This window comes from Betta splendens, chromosome 12 (genome assembly GCF_900634795.4).
Source record: "Betta splendens chromosome 12, fBetSpl5.4, whole genome shotgun sequence".
Taxonomy (NCBI): Eukaryota; Metazoa; Chordata; class Actinopteri; order Anabantiformes; family Osphronemidae; genus Betta; species Betta splendens.
The window spans coordinates 6,799,293-6,816,126 of record NC_040892.2 but is presented as its reverse complement, the minus strand read 5'-3'; the positions used below and the strand labels follow the sequence as shown (position 1 = coordinate 6,816,126).

Below are 16,834 nucleotides of genomic sequence, written 5' to 3'. Positions count from 1 at the left end.
AATGTTTTCTTTATATATAAAGTCCCTTTCAGTCAATATAATAATATATAATTTGTTTGCGTTGACTGAACAAACAGGTGGTGAGGATTTTAAACCAGCTCTGTCCTGGGTTACTCTTTAGTAAGTCAGTATTTTTCCTTGGCCCATAGAGGACTTCAGTTATCCGTGGTCTGCGTAAACAGCTGCACTTCGCTTCGCTTCGTCTTCACTCAGACGTGACCGCCCGGACTTTGGCCGTGCGGGCGATCACTCGCGGGGCCCCTCGGATTTTGGATCCGGAAACAGTCACCGGGACGACGCGTCACGCAACAAGTGGGATCGCTTCCGCCGGCGCCGCTTTAAGGGGTGTGCGCGCGGAGCAGGAGGCGACGGCGCGGCGCGGATCTCCTGGAGCTGCTCACCATGATGCGAGCGGCGACGCGACTGGCTGCGCGTTTCAACGGGCCCGGCGTGGCCGGACTCCACTCGGCCGGCGGTGAGTTAAGGCGCGGACCCACTGAACGCACCGCCGACTTTCCCCCCCCCCCTTACCCGCACGTATCTCACAGGGGCTCTGAGCCAGAGGAGCCCAGATGTGCCGCAGATGCCGCCGTGCGGCTTCACACCGGAGGAGTACAGGGTGAGAGCAGCGTCACGTGCACAGGTGGGGCTGTGGGCTTCACGCTGACTCCCCATGTGTGACCGCGTCTCTGTCCAGGGCATGTCCAAGGAGCAGATGCTCGCGATCCGCACGCGCGCCTGCAACCCCATGACCACGAAGGTCACCCACTACAAGAAGCCGGTGTTCGTGCACCAGGGGCACATGCAGTGGCTGTGGGACGTGGACGGGAGGCGCTACCTGGACCTGTTCGCTGGCGTCGCCACGGTCAGCGTGGGCCACTGCCACCCGTAAAGCCTTTGCCTTCACTCAGTCACTTCAGTGGTGGTTAAACGTCGCATGTGCTGAGACGCTCAGTCTTTCAGGAAGGTGGCGGCCGCCGCGGAGCAGCAGGCGAAGCGGCTGTGGCACACGACCAGCATCTACCCGCACGCGCCGCTCCACGAGTACTGCGAGAAGTTGGCGTCGCACCTGCCCGAGCCACTGCAGGTAACGCCCCCCGCGCCGCGTTAGCGCCGCCCTGCGGCTGGTTGTGACTCCGCTGCCTTCCAGGCGGTGTACCTGACCAACAGCGGCTCCGAGGCCAACGACCTGGCGATGCTCATGGCGCGGCTGCACACGGGCAACTTTGACGTCATCACTCTGAGGCACGACAGTCACCACACGGCGCCGCCGGCTTCCATCACTGCCACATCGCTGTCTAATTGCTCCTGTGATGTGTTCTCGCTCGCTCCCCCAGAGGATCCTATCACGGTGGCGGCCCGCAGACTTTGGGCCTCACATCCAACGCAGCATATAAATACCCCATCGCCAACGGCTTCGGCTGCACCAACGTACGTCTATGTCAATGAACGTCTGCTGTTTGAATTGAGCTTGAATCTACTAACTGGGTCCGTGCTCAACAACAGACCATGTGTCCAGATGTGTTCAGGGGCCCATGGGGAGGAAGCCACTGCAGGGACTCTCCTGTGCAGACCACCAGAGACTGTAGCTGTGCCCCAGGTCCACAATCACACTCTTCTCAGCAGCGTTATGAGTCGTCACCATCCGCGTGATTGAAATGGCTTTTAATTGAAGTACAGCACAGATTATAGGACACAGAGTCAATCCCCGACTTTTTAGGGTCTTGCTTTGGTCAATAATAATCTGTTGGGCGATTTATACTCGTCTAGCTTCAATCATGAGCTAAACGTGGTGAAAGTGTTGAACTGACTTTCTAAAGTTCAAAGTCTCTCACAGTTGATGATCAACCTGTTAAACTTTAGCAGGAATGTTAACTGCGTGCCTGTGTCTCAGACATGGTGCTCTACGAGCATATACATCATATAGGTACCATGATATAACATGTAACATTAGTCTTATTTATACTGTGGTTATTTTATTCGACAGTTTCAGAGATGTTTGATGAATCAGTGCGATTAATACGTTTCCTGTTTGCTCTCAGATACTGATATGTGTAACGCTCTCCTCCCATAGGTCACTGTGTGGCGAATGAGCACTACATTGGTCAGCTCAAAGAGACATTTGACACCAGTGTCCCCAGACGGATCGCGGCTTTCTTTGGAGAACCTATTCAGGTACCGGTAGAACGAGGTGGTACCGGTCCGATGGCGCCGTGTGCTTTGGAACTGAGGGAGGTGAACCTGCGTGTCTCCACAGGGCGTCGGAGGAGCCGTGCAGTATCCTAACAACTACCTCAAGGAGGCTTTTCAGCTTGTGAGAGAGCGAGGGGGCGTCTGCATTGCTGATGAGGTCAGATTTGATTTGTTTTAGACAGACTGTGTGTCTTACAGGTGTAAAAATAAAGGAGAGTTTATTATTGAGTTTATTATTATCAATTAATAACTGTTTCAGGTCCAGACGGGCTTTGGCCGAACAGGAAGCCACTTCTGGGGTTTCCAAGGCCACGATGTGATGCCCGACATAGTCACGATGGCGAAGGGCATCGGTAATGGATTCCCAATGGGAGCCGTTGTTACGACACCAGGTGAGACGTCGCTGTAGCAAAGCGTATGTCGTTAATGGTGGAGATGAGACTTCGGTCTCGTTTCCTGGCGAGAAGTCGTGATGAGGATGGGTTTTCTGGTCTGACTGGACTGAATTTTATTTCATTCACGGAAAACTGGGAAATTTATTAAATATTTAGGAATGAACAATAAAACCAAACTCATTCATGACCACCTGTGGGTTCTTGGGCTTCCACAAAGTGGGAAGCAAACAATTAGGGAGTCCCATAATTTTATTTGCTGCCGAAGCTCCGATAATACAGCAAATCACAGGAACGAAGAGCGTCTCCTGTGCTCGCATCTATTTCCGACTGAGCGTGTGACTCCGTGTTGTTCATGTGTCATTTGCTGCAGGAGACGGCTACCACAGCTATTTGTTGGTAATCAGCTTACAGACGCGCTCCCTTCCTGCGCCGTTTACATTTTTACATCATTCAGACGTCGTGCGTGGTGAATGGAGTAATTACGGTGGCGCTGATGCTGGTGGCTCGTGGGAACATGTGGGAACGCTGTTCCGACCGTTCATTCAATCAGTCAATCACCGGGCAGATGTACACATCAATGAGCGTGTGATAGGAAAAGGAAGGAGACGTCAGCAATAATAATAATAATAATAATAATAATAATAATAATAATAATAATAATAATAATAATAATAATAATAATAATAATAATAATAATAATAATAATAATAATAATAATAATGTTCCAGAAATCAAGCTAAAAGACGAAAGTAAATGATAATTGAGTACGGAAACTGGAGGCTTGAGGCTGTTATGTGTATGTTTTCCAGAAATCGCAGCCTCCTTTGCCACAGGGGTGCACTTCAACACCTTCGGAGGGAATCCTTTGGCCTGTGCGATCGGATCATCTGTGTTAGACGTGAGCGGGGATCCTTCTCAGACACATGCATGTGATCACCGAGTCACTTTTTGATGGTCGCGCTTCCTTTCACTCTGCCACCTGCTAATTGACAGAGCATCCGGGAGGACGGCACGCAGCAGATCAGCCTCCGGGTCGGCACCTATCTGCTGACCCGTCTGGCCCAACTCAGGGACAAGTACGAGGTCGTCGGGGACGTGCGCGGCAAAGGCCTGATGATCGGGGTGGAAATGGTCAAGGACAAGGTAACGTGATGACGCTCACCTGCGCTGTGCCTCATGGGGCCACGGTCAGGGTGTGCAGCCCACTTAACGAGTAATCAGACCAGTCTCAGCCACTAGCTGTGTTTCATTCCGATCACAGTCACAGATAGTGCATTTGACTCGGTGCCTGATACTGAATATGATTATTACCATACTAAAAAACACCTGTATTACAAACCCACGCATCTTGTACACATCTGTTCACTGAAAGATCTGCTCACTCCTTTGACTCACAGTAATTAGCCACTAATTGTGGAAACTGCTTGCACAAGTGGCCCCGCTGATTATGAATGAGCGGTCGGGTGCTTGAGTTACAACCCTCCAATTATTGCGTACGGGCCGCTGTTGCTGTGCGTGACTTGAATTACTGATTAACTTTTTTTTTATCGGCAGGTCAGTAAGGAGCCGCTGTCTCCCGAGGCAATGAATGAGATCTTTGAGGACATCAAGGACATGGGAGTCCTGATAGGGAAAGGCGGAGTGTACGGACAGGTAGCAGCTCACTCATGTTCACCAACATTTAAATACAGCTTTTCTTAGGTCTGATTTACCATCAGGTTTTTTTATTCTCTGTTTTCTCATAGACTTTCCGCATCAAACCCCCCATGTGCATAACAAAGGAAGATGCAGATTTCTTCGTGGCTGTATTTGACCGGTCCATCCACAACTACATGGACAGAAGATAAAGGTCAAATGGAGGCCCGGGTGCTCAGTGCTTTAAAGCAGCATAATAGTAAAGCATAATTATGAATGTGATTAACCATTTCAACCTTGTGAGACAGACTAGCTCCGATTTGTAAGTGCATTCGATGATTTTTGGTGCTAAATAAATAAAACTGAATTAATCAAATCCTTGTTCTCTTTACATAGTATTAAAATTCCTTAAACCTGTAGCGCTGGCGTTAAGCTGAATACCTGCATAGCTAATTGCTGTCGCTACCTATTAGCGTTTTAATGGTTTATTTCATAATAGGATACAGTTCTCCTCAGTATCTTCCCTTTGTAAGTGGTGGGAAGAATATCAGACAGTAATGAAACTAATCAAATCCAGGAACAAAGAATCTTGAGCCTGGAGAACATTAACCAGTAATTCCAATCTGCAGGTGGCTGAAAGCTCCTCTCCCGTGTAAACAAGACGCAGGTTTGCTGCAGCATCCCTGCAACGTTTGCCATGGTTACGCTGCAACAATAGCAAATATGCTTAATCTCCCTGCTGTGGAAATGCAAATCACAGCGACCACGTAGGACTTTTACCCTCAGAGAAGGTTCCTGGACTTTAGTTTCTGGGAAAATAAAATACCAGGAACTTGTGCAGGAAATGTACTTTGATTCTTAAGAGAATTGACATTTATTGTGAATTCTTTATTATAATTTTATTACCCCAATAATAATGTTTCTCAGAATGTTAAAGTCTTGTTTGAGCAGTAAACATTTTAAACACTCCGACAGAGTCAACAGAGGTCAGCAGAATCTCAGGCATTGCTCTCGTGACCTCTTGTACTATTACATACAGTACAGTATGTTGCACACAGACTGCTAAAGAGGCCATGCACCCAGGTGTGCCCAGAGCTCCATGGGGAGGAAGCTGTGTTTACTGGGACCCACTAAACATAACATACACCCAGAAGTGTTGGTCTGTGGGGAGGAAGCCACTGCAGAGAACATTACAATATTCCCACAGCAAACTAACGTCATATGTTCAGTCTGATACACTTTACACTGTAGTTGCATAATATAATAATATAACATAATATAATAAACTAGACGATGCTTCTTGCTCCCTTTCCCATAGAGCAGCTTAAAAATGCTCGTTGATCAATCTGGAAACATGCGGAGACACGCTGTGGTGGTCGTGACACCCCTCATCACGTGCACGTGTGCCTCCTGGGGTTCACGGTTCAGCGGTGTTCCAGTTAACCATTAGCAGGAGCCGTCGAGGACACATCTTAGCTGCGTAGTTTGATCTGACTGAAGCTCCTTCTGTTGATTCTGACCGATAACGTTTTGGACAAAGAACCAGCGATCTAAAGTCACTGTTTAGCTGCTGTTTTCACATTTCAAACCTCCGTTTGGTGTTGCAGGTTGGGAAAGTGTCCTGGTTCACCTGCTGTGTCAGAGTGTGGGGTCGGGTTTTATTTTGACCACTGTACCTTCACGTTAGCTGGACCTGGACATTCAGCAGGGCCAGAGAACAGAAGGTCTCCCCAGCGAGGTCAAAGTGCAGGCACAGACACTGCGTGCATTAGTTTAGGCTTAAATGACCTTTATACGGACAGAACATGCTGTGATCATTCAATGTCAATTTGAAAAATGTATTTTTCATCAATACCATGAGTAACTTATTAACCCTGAAAAAGAATCCTCTTTTCTGATGACTTGTTCGAACTGCTTGCCTTTTGCTCGTTGACTCTTTTTTGCCTGAATCTTTCTTTTGCAAACACTTTAAGCAGGTATTTACTTTTTTGCCCATTCTTTCCTAGGTGTAACTGGAGCCAATAACTTGCCAATACTAAGTGGTTTGTGTCTCATACACAGGCAGATGTCCATATTATTAGATACTTGAGTGTGCAGGTGACTACAGCGCATGCGGCCTCATCTCTTCATCTCTTCTTTTTCATCCTTAGGTCAGGTTAAGTTACAATTTCTGGAAGTATTATATTTGCTTTAATGTCTCATTTTTTGCACCTCTTCACTAAAACAGCACACACAACACCATAATCCCATAGTTATTTGACAGGTGACATTTACCAACACGTGGCATCACCTTTATTGTTAGGATGTAGTGACAGACATACTGAAACAAACTAGGGGAAATGCTTCTTTGATATGGAGGCAGCAATATGTCCTGTTAAATAACTAAATTACAGCTCGGCAAGTTTCATTCCAATCTGGAAGACTTGAGCTTTTATAAGGCAACAGATGCTGGGGCATCCATTAAAATCCACTGTTTTAGTTCTCCTTCCATTGAAAGAGGCTTCTCAGAGTGTAGTTTTGGAGTAGAGTCCCTGCTGAGTCATGACCCCAGAAGAGGATGTGTTATCTGTTCTTCTTCTTTTCTTTTTTGCTCCTGGCCACAGAGCTTTGTGGAGCGTTTGAGGACAGCGCGGTGGCGTGTCCGCTGGTCTTTAGATGGTCGAACAGCTTGTTTCTTGTGGGGAACTCATTGTTACAGGTCACACAGCGCAGGTTTGCTTCCTTCTGGTGGTCAAACAGAGATATTAGATTTCATTAAACAAGTACAGATCATTTGATTGATTTAACTGTACTTCAACACACTCTGGATGTCATTGTACAAACCTCAGCAAATTGTTCTCCCCCTGTGTTCGACTTGACATTTTTCGGTTTGTCTTTCCCTCCTTTCTTTCCTTTAGTCTTCACAGAGCTGCTGAAGCACCATTAAAATGACAGATTAATAAGAAAAAAAGAATAAAACCAATAAAAAACAAGACAAAATCTTCTATTCCTAATCTCTCATATACCTCTTGATTTCTGGGGGAGGGAGATCACTTTGCTCCTCAGGCTCTGTGGGTTCAGCTGCCGTCTCAGGAGCATCCTCCTCACGGGCGGTCACTGTTGGTTTCTCCACCTCCTCTGGAGCACCCTGCAATTGAAGGAGAAGAAACGAGTTGAAAAAAAACAATAACTTAATGGACGCTGAGGTATTGAACCCAACACAGTCACTAAAAGGAAGAAACAAGAATCCTCACTTGTGGAACTTTCTGCTGTTTCTTTTTCCTCTTTTGCTTTTTAGACAGCCTGTGTAGGTGGAAAGAATCAGTAAAACGAAAACATTTATTATATGATATGTAGACAAATTAGCCACATAACTCTTCTGACAATCATTTTAAATGAAGCAGGAGCTACATACTTCTGCCTTGGCCTTTCTTCTTCTTCCTCCTCCCCCTCCTCCACCTCCACCTCCTCTTGTCCAATTTCCTCTTCTAATTCCTCCTTTTCCTCCAGGTTCGAACTAAGTGATTCCTCTTCTTCCTGTAGCTGTTGCCGTAGCAACGCCACCATCTCCCGGTGCTTTTTGGACTTCTCATGGTTTTTCATTCTGGAAAGGGAAAACAATGAAGTGATGAGCAAGATCTGCATCATCATCACAAAATAATTCCTCAATGAAAAATAACAAATTTGGAAGACAGTGAATGATTTCAAATGATGCAATTTTTCTTAATAGTGCAACAACTGTAGAGTAAAAAAGGAAAATATACACACGCTTTATCTGATTTGAATGATTTGTCACATGCTGGACAGTAGAGATCTTCATAAAGGTCAGCTGTTATATCATCTCCCTCAGGTTGATCTCCATCTGTTAAAGATTCATGCATTGATATAAAAATGTACACAGACATACAGAAGGTTTTGGAGAAAGGACTTGTTTTTAGCATTACTGAGCAGCTAGCAGCTTCCTTGTGTTAATGACTTTAAACACTGAATAATCCCAAATTATGTCACTGACCTTCTCTCTGCATACTGTTCTTTTCAGATGTGTCCATAATCTGCTCTTCTTCCTCACTTTCTGATGCATCTCCAAACTGCTTCCCATATTGAGCCTCTATCTGCTGCAGCTCTTTTTCAAGTTCAGACATTGCCGCCCAGCTCTGCTCCTTATACTCCTCTGCCAGTCTTAAATACATAAACAGTAAAGTGTAATACAAATTAAGAAACAAACAGAAAACCTTTTTCATTCACTATTTTACATTACTTACTTGGCCTGGCTGAGCTTTTGCTGCCTTCTCAGCTCCTCCACCTTTTTGAGCTTCTCAGCGTTCTGCTCCTCCACCAACTTCCTGTGGGCCTGAACACGGCGGTCACGCTTACGAACAAACGCCACTAGCTGTCGCACCAGCTCGTTGCGTTCCTTTCGTGCTTTCTCTCTAGTCTTCTTATTCTCCTTTTCCATGGCTCTTTTCTCCCAGCGGTTGGAGGCTTGTCGTGTATCATACTCCTCCTTCCAGGCAAAGTTTTTACGTGTACAGAAGCTCTGCCAGTAGCCATAGAACACATGCACGACCTGCAATATAAAAATAGTAAATACGCTAGAAAACCTCAAGAAGTGCCTTTAATGTGTTGCTGACCTACCGTATCGTAGTCGCTTTCAGAACATCCAAAAGTAGGAAACTCCTGCTCCTCTTCCTCATCTTCCCCCCTGCTGTGTTCCATCTCCTCCTTAACAATTGACTCAAAGAGGCTCCTGTAAACTGTATAAAAACCCTAGAGTGGATAAAAACAAAGACACAATAAATAACTCTAAAGTACCAAAGGAAAAAGGGTGTTACTACCAGCATCAGTAGTACAGCAGCAGTAGTGATTAGAGATGTCTGAAGCCAGCCTAACTCTAAAATAGAAATCAAGCTGCTGGTGCTGCAACAGTGCTCTCAGATTTATGCTGCATAAGAGACTACAATAGAGTTTAGTGGTCTTGAGACCTGGTTGATATTGCATACTGTTGACTGTGCAACAGGACAGTGAAAAACACAAACCTTCTCATTGTCTCCATAACCTGAGTAGCATGTAACTGTGAAGTACTGCAGCAGGTCAATGCTGTCATCCTCATAATCTCCACTCAGTCCTCCTTTCAACAAGGCCTCCCTGTGATTGTCATACCTGCCAAACACACGGGGAGACAGACACATCGATCTAAGAAGCACTATACGCACATGGTTTGTACATAACAGAATGAAAACACTGTGAGTCAGAGAACCTTGTAAAAACAATAACATAACAAAATGAGAATGTGCCTGAGAATACACACCAAGCTCGCTCCTGGGGATCACTCAGAACATCATAAGCTGCCTGAATCAATTTGAACTGCTCAGCTGCCTCCTCAGCATTGTCTAGATTTTTGTCTGGAAAGAAAATGGAACAGAAACCCTACATTTTGTGAAAGCTAACAGATATATTGAATATCTTAATAATTACTATCTAGGTGAGTTCCTAAGGCACATTGATGCAGCAGAGGAAGAGGATTGAAATGAGAACATTCTTAGTAATAAGCTTCTTAATACGTGGGGCAGACAAATAAGGCTGCAATCACTATGTCATCTAACAAACAGTATGTAATCTAAAAATTATTACAACAAGACACTTTATGACGTATGACCCTTATTCTTGAGATTTTTCAAACAACTTACCTGGGTGCCATTTCAACGCAAGTTTTCTGTAGGCTTTTTTCAAATCATCATCTCCTGCGTCTCGTTTAACGCCCAGCACTTCATAGTGACACTTCATTTTCATCTAAACGTTAAGACTCGACTCGGATAAACACACAAGATCAACTGTTCACGTTGTTCCCAAGAATGCTAACATTAGCCTTTAGCTAACCCAGCATGCTAACGTCTGAGATCATCTCTACTACTTCGCTTACACAACGCAGATTTATTCAATCATGGCAGCAATGTTATATTATTTGACAGGTACATAATCAAATATCAATGCTAATTATCGATAAAAGCAGCTCATTTTTACGAGGTTACTTTACGGCTGGACTATATCCACAGACACGACCGGTGCCTCTAAATCTCGCGATATCTTCTTCCTCGGCTTTCATAATTTCGGGTATTTTGAGCTAGAAAGGCGTCTTGCTGCCCTCTAGCGCTTTTTCCTGATGAACATACAGCCATCTGATTATAAACAAGTAACCCTCAAATCACATATTACTCCACTTGTTGATCCAGTAATGCTCTCTTGTGGTGACGGGTTGATGAGCGACTTTTTGTAGCACATAATATAACTTGAAATATTACTAAACTCAAAATACCACCAAAGCAACATTTACTGCAAGTATATGAAGTACCACCTCCCTTCCGCCAGGGGCGAAAACACATCACACGTGTGGTTGAGTTGAATCTCCTGCTTCGCGAGACTTCGTGTCGGCATACACACCAAACATGTCGGCATTCAAGAGAAAACGTGGAGGACAGGGTCCTGCTAACAAGAAGGCAAAAAAGGCAAAAATTGTTGCGGACAAAAATGAAGCACCGGTTAAAACCGAAGAGGAGACGAAAAACGAAGATGTAGTCATAGGCCCAGTCTCAAAGGTAAATACTGAGCTCACTTATTAGCCTTTAAAGTGGGTGCGCTAGTTAACGCTAGCTGTGCTCACGCATCATATCTGCACATGTTTCATTTACAGTGAAGTTACAATTGGCCTGTAGCTTCAGTCAAAATAGTGTTAAATGCCTTCAATATCTAATGATATACATAGATGACGCTAAAAGCACAATCTAACTATTGTTTAGTCCAGTTCACTAGCACAAGTCTGGTATTTCATGCCCCAGAAGCTCATTTAAGGTTAAACTGTGATCAAGTCAAAAAAAAAAAAAAAAAAAAACGTTTGAAGACTCTTGCTTTATGTTCTGTGATGATCTTTCTACATCAGGGTAAATGGACCAACAAGGAACGAGTTCTAATCTTCTCCTCCAGAGGCATCAACTTCAGGACAAGACATTTAATGCAAGACTTGAGGAATATAATGCCTCATTCAAAAGCAGGTTTGTGTTATTCCATTATATTATTACCACGCTTTACACTTGTTCTTCTTTAGCATGGGTAATGACAGTTGTACTACTTTGTTATTGTGCTTCTTAGATACAAAAATGGACAGGAAAGACAAGCTGTTTGTTGTTAATGAGGTAAGTATTTTGTTCATATGTTGGACACGCTCGCACAATCTCATATGTTGCAAAGTAACTAAAGATTGATGTCTTACAGGTGTGTGAAATCAAAAACTGCAACAAATGCCTCTTTTTTGAGGCAAAGAAAAAGCAAGACCTTTATATGTGGTATGTATTTGGTATTAATTACATTATATAAGCCTAAAACTCTAGTTTATGGTTAATTAACATTTTCTTAAATGACAGGATTTCAAATTCCCCACACGGACCTTCTGCAAAGTTTCTGGTTGAGAACAGTGAGTGACAGTTTACCTTATTGTGATGTAACCTGTACACACTGGATGCTACAAATGTCATGAGCTGGGACATAACTAATGAATGATTGTTTCCTTCACAGTTCACACACTGGCTGAACTTAAAATGACAGGAAATTGCCTCAAAGGATCCAGACCACTGCTCTCATTCGATCCTGTGAGTAGCTCTGGGAGACATGCTGTCAGTAATTGTAGTAATAATTTAATAAAGTAGGAAAACACATAAAAGGCAGTCGTTACATTAATGTGCACATTGAGTTTGATTCATTTGATCCTGACATACATAGATGTTTATTAAATACAAAAATCTGCATCTGCTAATGATTCTAATCTCCTCTACAGAAATTTGACAAAGAGCCACAGTATGCTTTACTGAAGGAGCTTTTCATACAGGTTTGTAGACAGGATAGATTTCAGAAGATTTCAAGAATGCCTTAAGTCTGTACTGTTTTAAACCCAAAGAATCACATCTTTGTGTTGTAGACATTTGCCACACCACACTACCACCCAAAGAGTCAACCTTTTGTGGACCACGTCTTCACATTCACCATCGTGGACAACAGAATATGGTTTCGAAACTACCAGGTAAGATTTAAATACTCACTGAGGCTCATTAAGCCTACATCAGCATTTTGACAGCTTAAAATGTGGATCTTAAAATGTGCTAATTGTGGGTTAGTGTTTTAAAAATGTTAACAACTTTTTTCTTATTTTTTTTTTCTTTCATTTCCAGATAATTGAGGAGGATGCCTCTCTGGTGGAGATCGGGCCTCGATTTGTTCTCAACCTAATCAAGATCTTTGGGGGGAGCTTTGGGGGTGTTACGTTGCATGAAAACCCACACTTCCGTTCTCCTAACCTGGTAAAGTCTAATGCAAGCTTTTATTTCTGTCCATGTTTATAAACATGATTCATCTCAGTCCAGTAAACGCATCTTAGAAAATGATTCCAGTCTTTTCTGCAAACAGTAAACCAGCGTCTGTAAAATGAGGCAGTTGTGTCTTGTCAGGTGGTCCTGTTTTAGAAACTGACCTTTTTCTCTTTCCACTCCTCCAGCACCGGCGAGAGCTACGACTGACGGCAGCAGCCAAAGTACGTGAAAAGCAAATGGTGAAGGAAATGCATAAAATGAAGAAGAGCGACGGGAAGGAGGACTTGACAAAGGATGTTACCGCTGACGTCTTCCTAACACCAGCAGAAGAGAAACCAGTTCACATTGAGACAGAGGCACCTGAGCCAAAAGTTGCCAAGAAGAACAAGCACAAAGCTTTCAAAAGACAAAGGATGCAGAAGGCGCGCAGGTAATTAGGTTGAGTGGATAAAGGAGTGAATGACTTACTGGATCCCACAAGGCTGTAGTGGCAAAAATGAGGCAGCAACACAGCATTTGAGTCTAAAGTCGAGTATTATTTGAACTTTTGCAGGTTGTAATAATACTCGATATGGTGTCACTTTATAGTCACATCACAACGTTTTAGCATACGAAGGTTGCGCTAAGTGTCAGTGGATAAACGGATTCTAAGTGGCCAAACAACTCTTGTATAATAATTTGTCCCTCTCTTTTGATACAAGTAAAATTCCACCAGTGTGATTGAAAAATACTGTCTGTGTTGTGGAAAATAAAGAGTTTGAACAGTTACTCATGAGTCTTTCTACTTTTACTGAAAAGTGTGAATAAGTATGGACAGTTCAGTGGCTAAGTGGTTATTAAAACAGTCAGAAGGAAATTAGACAACAGTAGACTTAACACATGTAAAAAAAATGTATCCATTCATTTGACTGGTTTCTGCCACAAGATCATCACTGTATGTACACACGTCTCGGGTATAGTTATTTAAACCACTTGGACACAAACTAAACCACACAAACAAATCTCCCTAGCAGCAAACAATGGGAAAGTAAAGTGCTTTTACAAAAGGGTTTCAGATGCTGGGCCGCTGTTACTCCTCCTCCCCTTCCTGGTCAGGACAACAGTAATATTCCACAAAGCAGATCTGTCCGTCGTCATTCCTGACCATGTACTGCAAAGAGAGGATGCCTCTACTATCGGTCCTCACAGAAACCTTACAGGATAGAGCCAGGGCTTTGGTTGACGGCTTTAGCAGGGACATCTTGTACCTGTCAGAGGTTGAACAGAAGGAAAGGCGATTACATAATGAATAAGTAATGATTGAATAGAAATCAAGTGGAAGCAATTAGCACTGAGTGTTTTAATAGTACACCACCTCTGGGTGTTTATATGACATTGTATTGAAGTTGCAGTGGGCTTTTCATGACCTGTTGGTTTGTGTAGTGTTACATTTGAAGAGCTCCATCATATCCGAGTCTTTGGGATAATCATAATGAGCATTTCCAGAGTTTCCAAATGTTGACAACCTGAATGGAAGAATAAAAAAACACGTTAATCAAAACTATAAAACAGAATATTTGCTTATTTAAGTAGTGGTGGTACTATCTGAACAACATAGCCAGCATTTGAATGATGTGAACCCCCAGCAGGTGAAAGTAATAGCTGCACTGTCCTTTAGATGCAAGAAAGGAAAAAGTACTTTCAGTTTCTAGCTTAAAAAAATATAACTACTAAATATCAATGTGTTTTTTCCAAAACAAAATAGTGCCCGACTAAATATTTATTCAAGATTGTGAATTTTAAACAACACACCTAAAGTATGGCTGGTTAGGAGACATGGTAATCTGTAGAACCTCACTGGTCATATCCAGTTCAGAGAAGGCTTCTTTTAGACTCTCTGACTGCAGAATCACCTGTAAAAAGAATTAGGGTAAAGTACTAGTAACTGTGTATTTCCTTAACCATTCTAACATCAAATTGACCATTACAAGAAATAAAAACTGTTATTATTTTATTTATGTGTATTATCACTAGGAATCTGTTTTTTATATTAGCCTATAATTTACCTATTTATTACAGCATAATAATATATAATAGCCAGACTTCACCTTGTTTGTGACATTGGTGCTGCAGAACTCAAAGTCAATTGGTTCTTCTGGTTCTTGTGTGTTGATCTTGCAAACAGTCACAACACCACCCTCCTCCAGAAACAAAGTGAGAGGGTAACCGTACCCCTTGTAACACATCCGCAGAGCTGTTGATACTCCTGCAACATAATAAGAGAAAGACAATGAAACATAACCTAGAGCAGCATATCTTAAAAAATAATTTGGTCTTTTTGTATTTACCTGGAACTGTGCTTCCTCCAAAGATATTGAGGCAGTCCAACAGAACAGTAAGATTGACCTGAAAACCCACCAGATCTTCCTGAATTGTGTACTCTTGAAAGATCTCAGCCTGCAATTAAAATAAATTTGCTGTTTTAATATGGCAATCAATAGTGATAATTCTAATATAATTATCACTGTTATAATTCTTTTGTTTTATAGTAAGCACACCTGGATGAAGGCGTTGGCCTGTAGACATTTGGACTCCTCCACTGTCACCTTCAGGCCGTTGGGTGTGGCGCTGAAGATGGCGTGGTCTTTGAACGTGATAGCTTTCAGTATGTTGGAGAGATTGCGAGCATTGTCGAGACTGGCCACTAAAACGTACTGTTCATCATCCGCCTGAGACTGGGTGGACAGAGGCATTCTGGCACTGAAACAGAGACATATACAAACAAGAGAATGTTGGTGTTGCACAAATACAGACACACATTTCAGCTGCAACTTTAAAGACCGTTAACTCACATGTACTTAACGTTATAAGCGTATCGATTATTAACAACGTAACACCAAGGCAAATGTCACAGATAAACTTCGTACCATTCAGCTTATTAGATGTAAAACACTTAAGATAACACCAAATGTGTAATTCACCAACTCGTTCAGAATGTTTTGAAGAAAGGCGCTCCAGTATAGTGCAGCTACTTCCGCTTCCGCCTCATACGGAAGTACCCTCTGCGCATGTGTAACCAGATTCCAGAGACTGCATAGTAACGTAATCGACGCGAAATTGCTTAGTCGCTTCAGTGTGACAGTTCTTTACAGCACCGGCGAACAGTAATTAGAGGTAAGAAATGTTTACTAAATATAGTTACTAGTAAAATGCCGCTTATCTTACAGGTTGATAACAAATGTACCTACACTTCGTACGTTGACGGCAGAAGCAAGCTAACGTTAGCTACACTAGCAGCCCCCAAAACATGACGCTATGGCTGATTAACAAGACTCATAGAAAACCTACGTTCACAGACCATCGGACGCTAAGGATAAACGACTTATCTACTTCACACCTCGTAGACAGTTAAATATAAATATTTGTGAATACACTGTGAAAGATTCCCAAAGATAACGGATCTTTCTGTTTCAGGTTTTTTTTTTTGTTTTGGACGCCAGTTTCGCCCAGCCATGGTGTGCATTCCCTGTATTGTGATTCCTGTCCTGTTGTGGGTCTACAAAAGGTTCCTGGAGCCTATCCTCTACCCTTTCATTTCACCTATAATTAATACATTCTGGACCAAAAAGCCAGTCCAGGACACTAGCACGAGTGACCAAAAAGTTCAGAATAATGGGACTTACAAGGTAACTTAATGGGAAAATCTATGTTTTAAAGTTAGTCTGGATTAAGCAATTGTTTAACTAATTGTGCCGTGTGCTAGTGTTTGCATATTCCAGTCTCTTTTTTTGACTGGATCTTGTAGATTGCAGCATAATAAAATAATTTTTCATGTTTCAGCCTGAAGCCAACGGCGAAGTCACTGCCAGTGGATCTACTGGAGAAGCAGATAAGAAGACAGACTGACAAGACTAAATTCTTATAACTGTGTATAGAGACCAGTAATATAAAATAGAGAAATTATGAATTATTGGCTTGTTTGGATGGAGTGGTTTGTAAGCCTTAGAATTGTCTGAAACCTGTTATTTTTTCATGTGTATACAATACATTGTTGTCAATATATTTTAGCCATTAATTATGAATTTATAGATTAATATTCTATATTATTTAGTTTCAATTGAAATTTTTTCTAAGTCATGTTGAACATGTAGTTTAATAAATGAATACCTTCAGAATACGTTTTTTTTGTACATTTGTGTTACTCTGCTTTTACTTCAACTGTTTATTTTGTTTCATATTGTAATGTGTTGTAATGTGTGATTTGAGATGAAACATTAATTTGTAGCATATAAAACAAAA

The 16,834-nt window shown here is 42.6% G+C and overlaps 5 protein-coding genes across 12 annotated transcripts; 3 read left to right on the top strand and 2 right to left on the bottom strand.

The window, feature by feature from the left end:
* The first annotated feature begins 280 nt into the window (after positions 1-280).
* agxt2 (alanine--glyoxylate aminotransferase 2) lies at positions 281-4,599 on the top strand. The gene is made up of 14 exons (XM_029170040.2): positions 281-475; positions 549-619; positions 698-888; positions 964-1,087; positions 1,151-1,245; positions 1,338-1,431; positions 1,507-1,600; positions 2,075-2,175; positions 2,258-2,350; positions 2,453-2,585; positions 3,398-3,486; positions 3,582-3,731; positions 4,143-4,241; positions 4,334-4,599. The coding sequence occupies exons 1-14, from the start codon at positions 403-405 to the stop codon at positions 4,433-4,435; spliced, it is 1,509 nt and encodes a 502-aa protein (XP_029025873.1). The 5' UTR covers positions 281-402; the 3' UTR covers positions 4,436-4,599.
* Positions 4,600-6,467: 1,868 nt separating this feature from the next.
* Positions 6,468-10,293, bottom strand: dnajc21 (DnaJ heat shock protein family (Hsp40) member C21). 4 transcript variants are annotated; one of them, XM_029169834.3, is made up of 12 exons: positions 9,890-10,293; positions 9,511-9,604; positions 9,239-9,362; positions 8,838-8,969; positions 8,465-8,769; positions 8,215-8,381; positions 7,971-8,064; positions 7,618-7,806; positions 7,457-7,505; positions 7,229-7,350; positions 7,047-7,134; positions 6,468-6,944 (listed from the first exon to the last, which is right to left on the bottom strand). In XM_029169834.3, the coding sequence occupies exons 1-12, from the start codon at positions 9,990-9,992 to the stop codon at positions 6,786-6,788; spliced, it is 1,626 nt and encodes a 541-aa protein (XP_029025667.1). In that variant the 5' UTR covers positions 9,993-10,293; the 3' UTR covers positions 6,468-6,785. The 4 variants fall into 4 exon arrangements, with proteins under 4 accessions (XP_029025667.1, XP_029025668.1, XP_029025665.1 ...); XM_029169835.3 differs by having other exon boundaries at positions 7,047-7,131; XM_029169832.3 differs by having other exon boundaries at positions 6,468-6,947; positions 9,890-10,292.
* Positions 10,294-10,597: 304 nt separating this feature from the next.
* On the top strand, positions 10,598-13,324 carry bxdc2 (brix domain containing 2). Its single transcript, XM_029169697.3, has 10 exons — positions 10,598-10,795; positions 11,137-11,248; positions 11,346-11,389; positions 11,469-11,539; positions 11,618-11,667; positions 11,769-11,842; positions 12,028-12,078; positions 12,169-12,270; positions 12,419-12,547; positions 12,742-13,324. The coding sequence occupies exons 1-10, from the start codon at positions 10,646-10,648 to the stop codon at positions 12,988-12,990; spliced, it is 1,032 nt and encodes a 343-aa protein (XP_029025530.1). The 5' UTR covers positions 10,598-10,645; the 3' UTR covers positions 12,991-13,324.
* A 1-nt stretch (position 13,325) lies between these two features.
* On the bottom strand, positions 13,326-15,607 carry rad1 (RAD1 homolog (S. pombe)). 4 transcript variants are annotated; one of them, XM_055513153.1, is made up of 7 exons: positions 15,517-15,607; positions 15,094-15,295; positions 14,884-14,992; positions 14,644-14,801; positions 14,348-14,448; positions 13,963-14,061; positions 13,326-13,803 (listed from the first exon to the last, which is right to left on the bottom strand). In XM_055513153.1, the coding sequence occupies exons 2-7, from the start codon at positions 15,286-15,288 to the stop codon at positions 13,626-13,628; spliced, it is 840 nt and encodes a 279-aa protein (XP_055369128.1). In that variant the 5' UTR covers positions 15,289-15,295; positions 15,517-15,607; the 3' UTR covers positions 13,326-13,625. The 4 variants fall into 4 exon arrangements, with proteins under 4 accessions (XP_055369128.1, XP_040929017.1, XP_029025531.1 ...); XM_041073083.2 differs by having other exon boundaries at positions 15,521-15,598; XM_029169698.3 differs by having other exon boundaries at positions 15,463-15,597.
* LOC114867212 (UPF0729 protein C18orf32 homolog) lies at positions 15,585-16,712 on the top strand. Of its 2 annotated transcripts, none has more exons than XM_029169701.2 (3): positions 15,585-15,709; positions 16,010-16,221; positions 16,376-16,712. In XM_029169701.2, exons 2-3 carry the CDS (start codon positions 16,048-16,050, stop codon positions 16,439-16,441), a joined length of 240 nt encoding a protein of 79 aa, XP_029025534.1. In that variant the 5' UTR covers positions 15,585-15,709; positions 16,010-16,047; the 3' UTR covers positions 16,442-16,712. The 2 variants fall into 2 exon arrangements, with proteins under 2 accessions (XP_029025534.1, XP_055369129.1); XM_055513154.1 differs by having other exon boundaries at positions 15,606-15,711; positions 16,014-16,221.
* The last annotated feature ends 122 nt before the right edge of the window (positions 16,713-16,834 follow it).